The 13341-nt window shown below is 42.0% G+C and overlaps 1 protein-coding gene across 1 annotated transcript in view; it reads left to right on the top strand.

Moving 5' to 3' along the window:
- LOC139417037 (meiosis 1 associated protein) overlaps positions 1-7656 on the top strand; it is a 62162-nt gene extending 54506 nt beyond the window's left edge. Inside the window, exons 10-12 of the mRNA XM_071166271.1 lie at positions 1750-1865; positions 2087-2165; positions 7477-7656. Coding sequence (XP_071022372.1) covers positions 1750-1865; positions 2087-2165; positions 7477-7656 — 375 coding nt within the window. The remainder of the gene's footprint in view (positions 1-1749; positions 1866-2086; positions 2166-7476) is intronic.
- The last annotated feature ends 5685 nt before the right edge of the window (positions 7657-13341 follow it).

Here is a 13341-nt window from a genome sequence, read left to right as displayed (position 1 = left end):
AAGCAGAAATGTAGCTCTAACTCCAAAAAGTTCTGGGACACTGTAAAGTCCATGGAGAACAAGAGCACCTCCTCCCAGCTTCCCACTGCACTAGGTAACACGGTCACCACTGATAAATCCATGATAATGGAACATTTCAATAAGCATTTCTCAACGGCTGGCCATGCCTTCGTCCTGGCTTCTCTAACCCCGGCCAACAGCTCCCCCCCCGCAGCTACTCGCCAAGCCTCCCCAGCTTCTCCTTCACCCGAATCCAGCCTTGGTTTCTCTAATGACTGCCTCGCCTGGTTCACCAACTACTTTGCAGACAGAGTTCATTGTGTAAAATCGGAGGGTCTGTTGTCCGGACCTCTGGCAGTCTCTATGGGGGTACCACAGGGTTCAATTCTTGGGCCGACTCTTTTCTCTGTATATATCAATGATGTCGCTCTTGCTGCGGGCGATTCCCTGATCCACCTCTACGTAGACGACACCATTCTGTATACTTCTGGCCCTTCCTTGGACACTGTGTTAACTAACCTCCAGACGAGCTTCAATGCCATACAACACTCCTTCCGTGGCCTCCAACTGCTCTTAAATGCTAGTAAAACCAAATGCATGCTTTTCAACCGTTCGCTGCCCACACCCGCCCGCCCGACTAGCATCACCACCCTAGACGGTTCCGACCTAGAATATGTGGACAACTATAAATACCTAGGTGTCTGGCTAGACTGTAAACTCTCCTTCCAGACTCATATTAAACATCTCCAATCTAAAATCGAATCTAGAATTGGCTTTCTATTTTGAAACAAAGCCTCCTTCACTCACGCCGCCAAACTTACCCTAGTAAAACTGACTATCCTACCGATCCTCGACTTCGGCGATGTCATCTACAAAATAGCTTCCAATACTCTACTCAGCAAACTGGATGCAGTCTATCACAGTGCCATCTGTTTTGTTACCAAATCACCTTATACCACCCACCACTGCGGCCTGTATGCTCTAGTCGGCTGGCCCTCGCTACATATTCGTCGCCAGACCCACTGGCTCCAGGTCATCTATAAGTCTATGCTAGGTAAAGCTCCGACTTATCTCAGTTCACTAGTCACGATAACAACACCCACCCGTAGCACACGTTCCAACAGGTATAATTCACTGATCATCCCCAAAGCCAACACCTCATTTGGCCGCCTTTCCTGCCAGTTCTCTGCTGCCAGTGACTGGAACAAATTGCAAAAATCGCTGAAGTTGGAGACTTTTATTTCTCTCACCAACTTTAAACATCAACTATCTGAGCAGCTAACCGATCGCTGCAGCTGTACATAGTCCATCTGTAAATAGCCCAACCAATCTACCTACCTCATCCCCATTGTTTTGTTTCTGCTCTTTTGCACACCAGTATCTCTACTTGCACATCATCATCTGCTCATTTATCACTCCACTGTTAATCTGCTAAATTGTAATAATTCGCTCCTACGGCCTATTTATCGCCTACCTCCTCATGCCTTTTGCACACACTGTATATAGACTTTCTTTTTTCTACTGTGTCATTGACTTGTTTATTGTGTTATTGGCTTGTTTATTGTTTACTCCATGTGTAACTGTGTTGTTGTCTGTGTCACACTGCTCTGCCTTATCTTGGCCAGGTTGCAGTTGCAAATGAAAACTTGTTCTCAACTAGCCTACCTGGTTAAATAAAGGTGAAATAAAATGAATTTAAAAATAAAAAGATCTCTGTCTCTTCTCTCTCTCTCTCCTCTCTCTCGTCAGAGTTGTGTGGGTCAGCTAGAAGAAGAGTCTCTCTTCAACCCTCTCTCTCTGAGGAGTAACCTCTACCAGCACCTAAGGAGCAGGGGCCTACTGTCACCACCCTCATATCCATACAGGTACCTACTGTCACCACCCTCATATCCATACAGGTACCTACTGTCACCACCCTCATATCCATACAGGTACCTACTGTCACCCTCATATCCATACAGGTACCTACTGTCACCACCCTCATATCCATACAGGTGACTGCTGTCACCACCCTCATATCCATACAGGTACTTGCTGTCACCACCCTTACTACAATACAACAGTTGATCTGTCATTTCCCCTACAGACCCCAACAGACTCCCCGCAGGGACCAACCACGGCCAGCAGTGGGCCCGTCAACTACACCCGCTCGACAGCCAAGACAGGTTTGTTTGTCCCTGTTCAGTCTACTACTAACGATCCTTAACTCTGTTTCTCCGTTTCTATGACCACAGAACCATCTTTTTCTCTGCTCATGATGTGTTCCTGGTGAATGATTAGTTTAACCGTTGGACATTTATGACTGGGGTCAAAGTTCATGGTTATACTTGAGCTGTTTGTTATGTTTCAACTTGATTGTAGTGTACTAACATTCACACAAGATATACTCAACACAAAAAATATAAACGAAACATGTAACGATTTTTTCAAAGATTTTACTGAGTTACAGTTCATATAAGGAAATCAGTCAATTGAAATAATTAATTAGGCCCTAATCTATGGATTTCACATGACTGGGAATACAGATATGCTTCTGTTGGTCACAGACGCCTTTAAAAGAAGGAAGGGGATTGGATCAGAAAACCAGTCTGTATCTGGTCTCGCCACCATTTGACTCATCTCCTTCACATAGAGTTGATCGGGCTGTTAATTGTGGCTTGTAGAATGTTGTCCCACTCCTCTTCAATGGCTGTGCGAAGTTGCTGGATATTGGCGGGAAATGTAACACGCCGTCGTACACGTCGATCCAGAGCATCCCAAACATGCTTAATGGGCGACATGTCTGGTGAGGATGCAGGCCATGGAAGAACGGGGACAATTTCAGCTTCCAGGAATTGTGTACAGATCCTTGCAACATGGGGCTGTGCATTATCATGATGAAACATGAGTTGATGGCCGCGGGATGAATGGCATGACAATGGGCCTCAGGATCTCGTCACGGTATCTCTGTGCAGTGGTGATTTTAGTATGTAAATCTTGGTGGGTCAACAAAAAAAAATGTGCGATACATGCCAGCAAAGCAACAACACTAAACAACACATGAATTGAACTATAACGGTTCATTCAGCCTCATTTACTGCCTTTTAAAAAAACATAGCTGATATGGCTGACTTGCTTAAACAAATGTGGTTTCTACTGACAATTGAGATGTACAAACTATGGCATAAGGGGGACGACGAGCGGATAAGAGGCAATCCGTAATTTCGATTAAGACATTGAGGGAGGTAGGACGGACGTAGTCAATATACTATGTGTTCCGCACTTTTGAAATGTACAGCAACAGAATTCAGAACGTGGGCCGTTTTTACAGTGTTCTCCCTGTACACCAAGTCAGAACCGTAAGATAAATAAAGGGGGCCTAGAAGCAGACAATGAAAGCTCTTACAATATTCAATTATTATATTTCTCAAAAACAGGTTATAGGCTACATGTTCACCACCAAGTCAGAACAGTAGATGAAATTAAGAGGTGAAAATAGACCAATTTATTAGGGTGAGGCACATGGGCTACTAACAGCTTACTACACAACATACACTTAGTATTACTTTCTTGTTGTATTATGATATAGATTATATAAATGTTTTATTATGATATAGATTGTATAGATGATATAGATGATATAAATTATATAGATTATATAGATGTTATATTATGATATAAATGATATAGATGTTGTATTGTGATATAGATGATATAGATTATATAGATATAGATTATATAAATTATATAGATTATATAGATGTTTTATTATGATATAGATTATATAAATGATATAGATTATATAGATGATAGATTATATGAATGATATAGATTATATAGATGATAGATTATATAAATGATATAGATTATATAAATTATAGATTATATAAATGACATATAATTTATATAATCTATAGATGTTGTATTATGATATAGATGTTATAGATTATATACATTTAATAGATGATATAGATTATATAAATTATATAGATTATATAGATGTTTTATTATGATATAGATGTTATAGATTATATACATTTAATAGATGATATAGATTATATAAATGATATAGATTATATAAATGATATAGACTATATAGATGATATAGATTATATAAATGATATAGATTATATAAATGATATAGACTATATAAATGATATAGACTATATAAATGATATAGACTATATAAATGATAGACTATATAAATGATATAGATTATATAAATGATATAGATTATATAAATGATATAGACTATATAAATGATAGACTATATAAATGATATAGATTATATAAATGATATAGATTATATAAATGATATAAATGATATAGACTATATAAATGATATAGACTATATAAATGATATAGATTATATAAATGATAGACTATATAAATGATATAGACTATATAAATGATATAGATTATATAAATGATATAGATTATATAAATGATATAGACTATATAAATGATATCGATGTTGTATTATGATATAGATTATATACATTTAATAGATATAGATTATATAAATGATATAGATTATATACATTTAATAGATGATATAGATTATATAAATGATATAGATTATATAAATGATATAGATGTTGTATTATGATATAGATTATATACATTTAATAGATATAGATTATATAAATGATATAGATTATATACATTTAATAGATGATATAGATTATATAAATGATATAGATGTTGTATTATGATATAGCTGATAATTTTACGTCTGAAAGTATGCACTAGATGGCAGTATTTTACTTCTTGACTTCAGAGACATATTTAGCAAAAGTTTCTCACACGCACACACGCACTCACTCACTCAAACATACAGTCACTCATACACACACACTCTGTCTCCAGGGTGATTTCATTGTATTAGAGGAGTGATTGAGCGAATCGAATCGCCCTGTCTCAATCTGGGTCAGAGAGACGAGAGAGAGCGGAACTGGAACTGTCACCCGGCCGTTACCGTGGAGACTTCTCTGTGTCTTCCAATGATTACCTCACAACCAATAGACTTCTTCTTTTTAGTCAATTCTTAGGTATTCTTTTAGCCTGAGTTGCCAGTCTGTTGGTGCTATGAACTCCTAGTCACTCATTATCATGCCATACATGTCGCTATCAGCTATTACTACAGCCCATAGTGTTTCCTGATCAGGTCATTTGGTTTTGTGTGTGTGTGTGTGTGTGTGTGTGTGTGTGTGTGTGTGTGTGTGTGTGTGTGTGTGTGTGTGTGTGTGTGTTAGCTTTATGGGTCATCTCTGATAAGGTCTCCTGCAATGCAAATAGATCATGTAATGTGACAGTGATTCACTCTCTCCCCCTGACCTCTCTCAATTCAAAGGGCTTCATTGGCATGGGAAACATATGCTTACATTGCCAAAGCAAGTGAAATAGATAATTAACTTAAGTGAAATAAACAAGAAAAAGTGAACAGTAAATATTACTCATAAAAGTTCCAAAAGAATAAAGACATTTAAAATGTCATATTATGTCTATATATAGTTTTGTAACAATGTGCAAATAGTTAAAGTGCAAAAGGGAAAATAAATAAACATAAATATAGGTTGTATTTACAATGGTGTTTGTTCTTCACTGGTTGCCCTTTGCTTGTTGCAACAAGTCACAAATCTTGCTGTGATGGCACACTGTGGTATTTCACCCAATAGATTTGAGTTGTCAGGGTGGCTATCAGGGTGGGTATCAGGGTGACCAAATAGATATGGGAGTTAATCAAAATTGAATTAGTTTTCAAATTCTTTGTGGGTCTGTGTAATCTGAGGGAAATATGTGTCTCTAATATGGTCATACATTTGGCACGAAGTTAGGAAGTGCAGCTCAGTTTCCAACTCATTTTGTGGGCAGTGTGCACATAGCCTGTCGTCTCTTGACAGACAGGTCTGCCTCTCTCTCTCTCTCTCTCTCTCCCTCCTCCCCCTTAACGGTATCTCACCTCTCTCGTCTATTTCTGTCTTTCTCTCTGTCACTTTCTCTTTCCACTCCCTTTCTAGTAAATAACTAAATGCTTTGTAATGTGAAATACACAGTGACTTTGTCTTTGTCCCTTTATCTCCCTCTCTCTGGCTTTAATGGCACGGGAAACATGTTAACATTGCCAGAGCAAGTGAACTAAACTCAGCAAAAAAATAAACGTCCTCTCACTGTCAACTGCGTTTATTTTCAGCAAACTTAACATGTGTAAATGTTTGTATGAACATAACAAGATTCAACAACTGAGACATAAACTGAACAAGTTCCACAGACATGTGACTAACAGAAATTGAATAATGTGTCCCTGAACAAAGGGGGGGGTCAAAATCAAAAGTAACAGTCAGTATCTGGTGTGGCCACCAGCTGCATTAAGTACTGCAGTGCATCTCCTCCTCATGGACTGCACCAGATTTGTCAGTTCTTGCTGTGAGATGTTACCCTACTCTTCCACCAAGGCACCTGCAAGTTCCCGGATATTTCTGGGGGGAGTGGCCCTAGCCCTCATCCTCCAATCCAACAGGTCCCAGACGTGCTCAATGGGATTGAGATCCGGGCTATTCGCTGGCCATGGCAGAACACTGACATTCCTGTCTTGCAGGAAATCACGCACAGAACGAGCAGTATGGCTGGTGGCATTGTCATGTTAGGATGAGCCTGCAGGAAGGGTACCACATGAGGGAGGAGGATGTCTTCCCTGTAACGCAGTGTTGAGATTGCCTGAAATGACAACAAGCTCAGTCCGATGATGCTGTGACACACCGCCCCAGACCATGACGGACCCTCCACCTCCAAATCGATCCCGCTCCAGAGTACAGGCCTCGGTGTAACACTCATTCCTTCGACGGTAAACGTGAATCCGACCAGCACCCCTGGTGAGACAAAACCGCTACTCGTCAGTGAAGAGCACTTTTTACCAGTCCTGTCTGGTCCATAGACGGGGGGTTTGTGCCCATAGGCAACGTTGTTGCCGGTGATGTCTGGTGAGAACCTGCCTTACAACAGGCCTACAAGCCCTCAGTCCAGCCTCTCTCAACCTATTGCCGACAGTCTGAACACTGATGGAGGGATTGTGCGTTCCTGGTGTAACTCGGACAGTTGTTGTTGCCATCCTGTACCTGTCCCGCAGGTGTGATGTTCGGATGTACCGATCCTGTGCAGGTGTTGTTACATGTGGTCTGCCACTGTGAGGATGATCAGCTGTCCGTCCTGTCGCCCTGTAGTCTTTGAAAAACAGGGTCCTGAAAAAAGGGACGTTACTTTTTTTTGCTAAATTTAGATAATCTACAAAAGTGAAATAAACAATAAAAATGTACATCCAAAGAATAAAGACATTATACATTTAATATTATGTGCAAATAGTTAAGGTACAAAAGGGAAAATAAATTAACATAAATATGAGTTGTATTTACAACGGTGTTTGTTCTCTCTCCCACACAATACGCAGGAACTTACTCCTTCTTCTCTATCTCCTCCCTCCATCCCTCTCAGCAGCAGCAGCAGCAGCAGGGTCGTCAGTTCCAGGGGGGTAACAGGAGAGTCAGGGCCACCGTGGCGCCCCTCCCCTCAGCCCCTCCTCCCTCTAAGATGTCTCGCCCCACCCTCACCATGACCCCAGACCCCCGGGCCACCACCACACCCCTCTGTTCCCACGACGACGATTTGCTGATGATGCTGTGAGACTATTATTGCACCTCTCTCCAGAGTGAAGTTTCCCCTGATAGATTGATAGTACTGATAGATAGTACTGATAGATTCATTTTGTTATTTTTTTACTGAACTTTTTATTTATTCACGGGATCCCAGTTGAGACCAGTGTCTCATTCACAATGGAGTCCTGAGAACAAACATCTCAAAAGATGATAGTTCAATGAAACAGCAAAAATGTACTACAGGAGATAGACCCACCAAAGCTCAACAACACCAATAACAGCTCAACAACACTAATAACAGCTCAACAACACCAATAACAACACGAATAACCCACCACAGCTCAACAACACCAATAACAGCTCAACAGCACTAATAACACCTCAACAACACTAACAACATACCACAGCTCAACAACACTAATGACGCACCACAGCTCAACAACACTAATAACAGCTCAACACTAGTAACCCACCACAGCTCAACAACACTAAAAGCAGCTCAGCAACACTAACAACCCGCCACAGCTCAACAACACCAATGACCCACCACAGCTCAACAACGCTAATAACCCACCACAGCTCAACAATACTAATAACAGCTCAACAACACACCACAGCTCAACAACACTAATGACCCACCACAGCTCAACAACGCTAATAACCCACCACAGCTCAACAATACTAATAACAGCTCAACAACACTAATAACCCACACAGCTCAACAACACTAATAACCCACCACAGCTCAACAACACTAATGACCCACCACAGCTCAACAACGCTAATAACCCACCACAGCTCAACAATACTAATAACAGCTCAACAACACTAATAACCCACACAGCTCAACACCACTAATACCCCACCACAGCTCAACAACACTAATACCCCACCACAGCTCAACAATACTAATAACAGCTCAACACTAATACCCCACCACAGCTCAACAACACTAATACCCCACCACAGCTCAACAATACTAATAACAGCTCAACAACACTAATAACCCACCACAGTTCAACAACGCTAATAACCCACCACCGCTCAACAATGCTAATAACAGCTCAACAACACTAATAACACACCACAGCTCAACAACGCTAATAACCCGGCACAGCTCAACAACACTAATGACAGCTCAACAACACTAATAACCCACTACAGCTCAACAACACTAATAACCCACCACAGCTCAACAACACTAATGACCCACCACAGCTCAGCAACAGTAATAACAGCTCAACAACACGAATAACCCACACAGCGCAACACTAATAACCCACCACAGTTCAACAACACTAATAACCAACCACAGCTCAACAATGCTAATAACCCACCACAGCTCAACAATACTAATAACAGCTCAACAACACTAATAACACACCACAGCTCAACAACACTAATAACCCACCACAGCTCAACCATGCTAATAACCCACCACAGCTCAACAACACTAACACACCACTGCTCAACAACACTAATAACAGCTCAACAACACTAATAACCCACCACAGCTCAACAACACTAACACACCACAGCTCAACAACACTAATAACAGCTCAACAACACTAATAACCCACCACAGCTCAACAACACTAACACACCACAGCTCAACAATACTAATAACCCACCACAGCTCAACAACACTAATAACAGCTCAACAACACTAATAACACACCACAGCTCAACAACGCTAATAACCCACCACAGCTCAACAACACTAATGACCCACCACAGCTCAGCAACAGTAATAACAGCTCAACAACACGAATAACCCACACAGCGCAACAACACTAATAACCCACCACAGTTCAACAACACTAATAACCAACCACAGCTCAACAATGCTAATAACCCACCACAGCTCAACAATACTAATAACAGCTCAACAACACTAATAACACACCACAGCTCAACAACACTAATAACCCACCACAGCTCAACCATGCTAATAACCCACCACAGCTCAACAACACTAACACACCACTGCTCAACAACACTAATAACAGCTCAACAACACTAATAACCCACCACAGCTCAACAACACTAACACACCACAGCTCAACAACACTAATAACAGCTCAACAACACTAATAACCCACCACAGCTCAACAACACTAACACACCACAGCTCAACAATACTAATAACCCACCACAGCTCAACAACACTAATAACAGCTCAACAACACTAATAACACACCACAGCTCAACAACGCTAATAACCCACCACAGCTCAACAACACTAATAACACACCACAGCTCAACAACGCTAATAACCCACCACAGCTCAACAACACTAATAACAGCTCAACAACACTAATAACAGCTCAACAATACTAATAACCCACCACAGCTCAACAACACTAATAACAGCTCAACAACACTAATAACAGCTCAACAACGCTAATAACCCACCACAGCTCAACACTAATAACAGCTCAACAACACTAATAACAGCACAACAACACTAATAACACACCACAGCTCAACAACACTAATAACTTTCCACAACCAACCACCATACTAATAACCCACCAGAACACGAACAAACCACCACTATCAACCAAAGCCGATGCTGTGAGACTGTTATTCCAACTCGCTCCAGGGTGAAGTTTCTCCTAGACACAGACCGATGCTGTGAGATTGTTATTCCAACTCGCTCCAGGGTGAAGTTTCTCCTAGACACAGACCGATGCTGTGAGATTGTTATTCCAACTCGCTCCAGGGTGAAGTTTCTCCTAGACACAGACCGATGCTGTTGAGATTGTTATTCCAACTCGCTCCAGGGTGAAGTTTCTCCTAGACACAGACCGATGCTGTTGAGATTGTTATTCCAACTCGCTCCAGGGTGAAGTTTCTCCTAGACACAGACCGATGCTGTTGAGACTGTTATTCCACCTCGCTCCAGGGTGAAGTTCCCCCTAGACACAGACCGATGCTGTGAGACTGTTATTCCACCTCGCTCTAGGGTGAAGTTTCTCCTAGACACAGACCGATGCTGTGAGATTGTTATTCCAACTCGCTCCAGGGTGAAGTTTCTCCTAGACAGAGACCGATGCTGTTGAGATTGTTATTCCAACTCGCTCCAGGGTGAAGTTTCTCCTAGACACAGACCGATGCTGTTGAGATTGTTATTCCAACTCGCTCCAGGGTGAAGTTTCTCCTAGACACAGACCGATGCTGTTGAGACTGTTATTCCACCTCGCTCCAGGGTGAAGTTTCTCCTAGACACAGACCGATGCTGTGAGATTGTTATTCCACCTCGCTCCAGGGTGAAGTTTCTCCTAGACACAGACCGATGCTGTTGAGACTGTTATTCCACCTCGCTCCAGGGTGAAGTTTCCTCCTAGACACAGACCGATGCTGTTGAGACTGTTATTCCACCTCGCTCCCGGGTGAAGTTTCCCCGAGACACAGACCGATGAACATCTACTGACGATGCCGTGTTAGACTGAACTCAACCAATAAGCTCAACATGCAAGTAGGCCCCCCCCCCGATGTTATACTCAAAGCACTTTAACATACAAGCAAGCATGTTTCTCTTAGGTACAGATCTAGGATCATCTTTGCCTGCCCCAATCCTAACAAATAACCATTAGTGGGGGAAATGTAACATTGACCCAAGATCAGCGTCTAGGGGACAACTTCACCCTACTCCCTCGAGCTCCAAGCAACTTCTACTGACCTCTTAAGGAAGAGACATGGCAAACACGCAAGTAGACTCACGAATGCTATACTCGAGGAACGAGCCAGTTCAACCCTTACCCTGAGGGACTGCAATTCTAGGCCACATCCAAAGTTTGTAAACAAGATGGACACCCTTCCAACTGTTCATATGGTAGAGTCATTTGTACAGTGAGTCGGTGAGGCCTCAAAAGAAGCTCAGTCAGCGTTAAACAGAGAAACACCGTAAAACAAACCCTGCAACCACACACACACACACACACACACACTTCCTACAGTAACCCTGCAACCACACACACACACACACACACTCTTCCTACAGTAACCCTGCAACCACACACACACACACACTCTTCCTACAGTAACACTGCAATCACACACACACACTCTTCCTACAGTAACCCTGCAACCACACACACACACACTCTTCCAACAGTATGGTTAGAGCTATAGTTGTTTCATGGATTTAACACCCCTATTAAAAACCTTCTCACAATACTTAATTAGTTAGATTTCGTTTCGATGCTGCTGAGGCGGCATAAAAAGCAACCAATTAAAGACCAGAAAAAAAAAAAAAGACTGATTTAAACAGGTTCGATGTGTAAAACGCAGGCATTGTCTGCATTGTCCCACCCCAGTAGTCAAACGCCTGCTGTGTACTGCTGAGACATAATAAACAGAGGGGGTCTCTCTCTCTCTCTCTCTCTTCAGTTCCAAAGGGCACCCTATTCTCTGCTTAGTGTACTACATCTGACCAGAGCCCTATGGACCAGCCCTGTCAGTCCTAGTCACAAGTACTGCACTATATAGGGAATAGGGTGCAGTTTGAGACGTAGACGAGGGCTGTAATCTAGGGGAAACGGAAGCTGGATCAGGGGGGTAACGGAGGGGGTAAAGGAAGCTGGATCGACTGATGGAGGGGGTACTGGAGGAACAGGTCAGAGTGGGGTTGAGGCTAGAACTGAGGTTGTTGTGTGACGATGTCATTCAAGGAGTTCGGTCACACACTCATAATTACACATACACACACACACTTGAGTGGTTAAACAGGCTCCCGCCATTCCGCCCACCCACTGAACTCTACAACCCTGAAGAGTATGACACTGTGGCATCACGGCGTTGTGATGTCACACAAGACTTGGCACAAGACTTGAAACTGTCAGCCAATTGTTAAACAGGCTCCCGCCATTCCACCCACTCACAGTGTCCGGGTGATGTCATGGCATTGTGATGTCACACAAGACAGCCAATCGTTTAAAAGGCTCTCGCCATTCCACCCACTCACAGTGTCCGGGCGAGGTCATGGCATTGTGATGTCACAGAACAGAACCCCTCCACCCACTGAGAGATGAATTTCAGTCACTGACCAAGTTCAGGTGTTTTTTTGTGTGTTCTTGCCTGACTTGTATATTTTATTGTTTATCTTTGTCAACAACAAAAAAAAACATAAATTTCACCCACTTGTGACATCACAGAGCTTTGATATGGAAACCTGTCTCTCATCTCAACTACTCTCTGATATAAACCACAACTCCCCATATTGAAACTTTGATAGAAGTTCTGTTTGACTGGCTGTGAATGTAGTTGAATGTAGTCAGTGTTGTTCTTTTAAATGTTCACAAAAATGTTCATGTTCTGTTGTGGTCCTCTGTTGTGTTAGTTGCCACTTAACCCTCATTTGCTCCATTGGGCGCCGTACTACTATGGCTGACCCTGTAAAGCAACACATTTCACTGAACCTATCCAGTGTACTGTATGTGATAATACTTTAACTGTACAGATCAACATATATTCAAATAAAACAAGTTCCTGCATGTGGAACCTGCTAGTTTCAGTTGTGATCAGCAGTTATCAACTGATTAGAAGTCCCTGTGGCCAAATAGTGACACACCCAAAGCATACGCATCACACACACAAACTAAAACACAAGGGGGAAGATCTCAATGACATACTTCTGGGCGTCATCTCCTTCTCAAAACCTACTGTATGAGAAAGCCAGAGGTCCCTCAACCTTGTCCTCCAATGTGTT

Source organism: Oncorhynchus clarkii, chromosome 9, assembly GCF_045791955.1.
Source record: "Oncorhynchus clarkii lewisi isolate Uvic-CL-2024 chromosome 9, UVic_Ocla_1.0, whole genome shotgun sequence".
Classification (NCBI taxonomy): domain Eukaryota; kingdom Metazoa; phylum Chordata; class Actinopteri; order Salmoniformes; family Salmonidae; genus Oncorhynchus; species Oncorhynchus clarkii.
The sequence above is the reverse complement of the archived record's forward strand: the minus strand, read 5'-3'. Positions and strand labels throughout refer to the sequence as shown.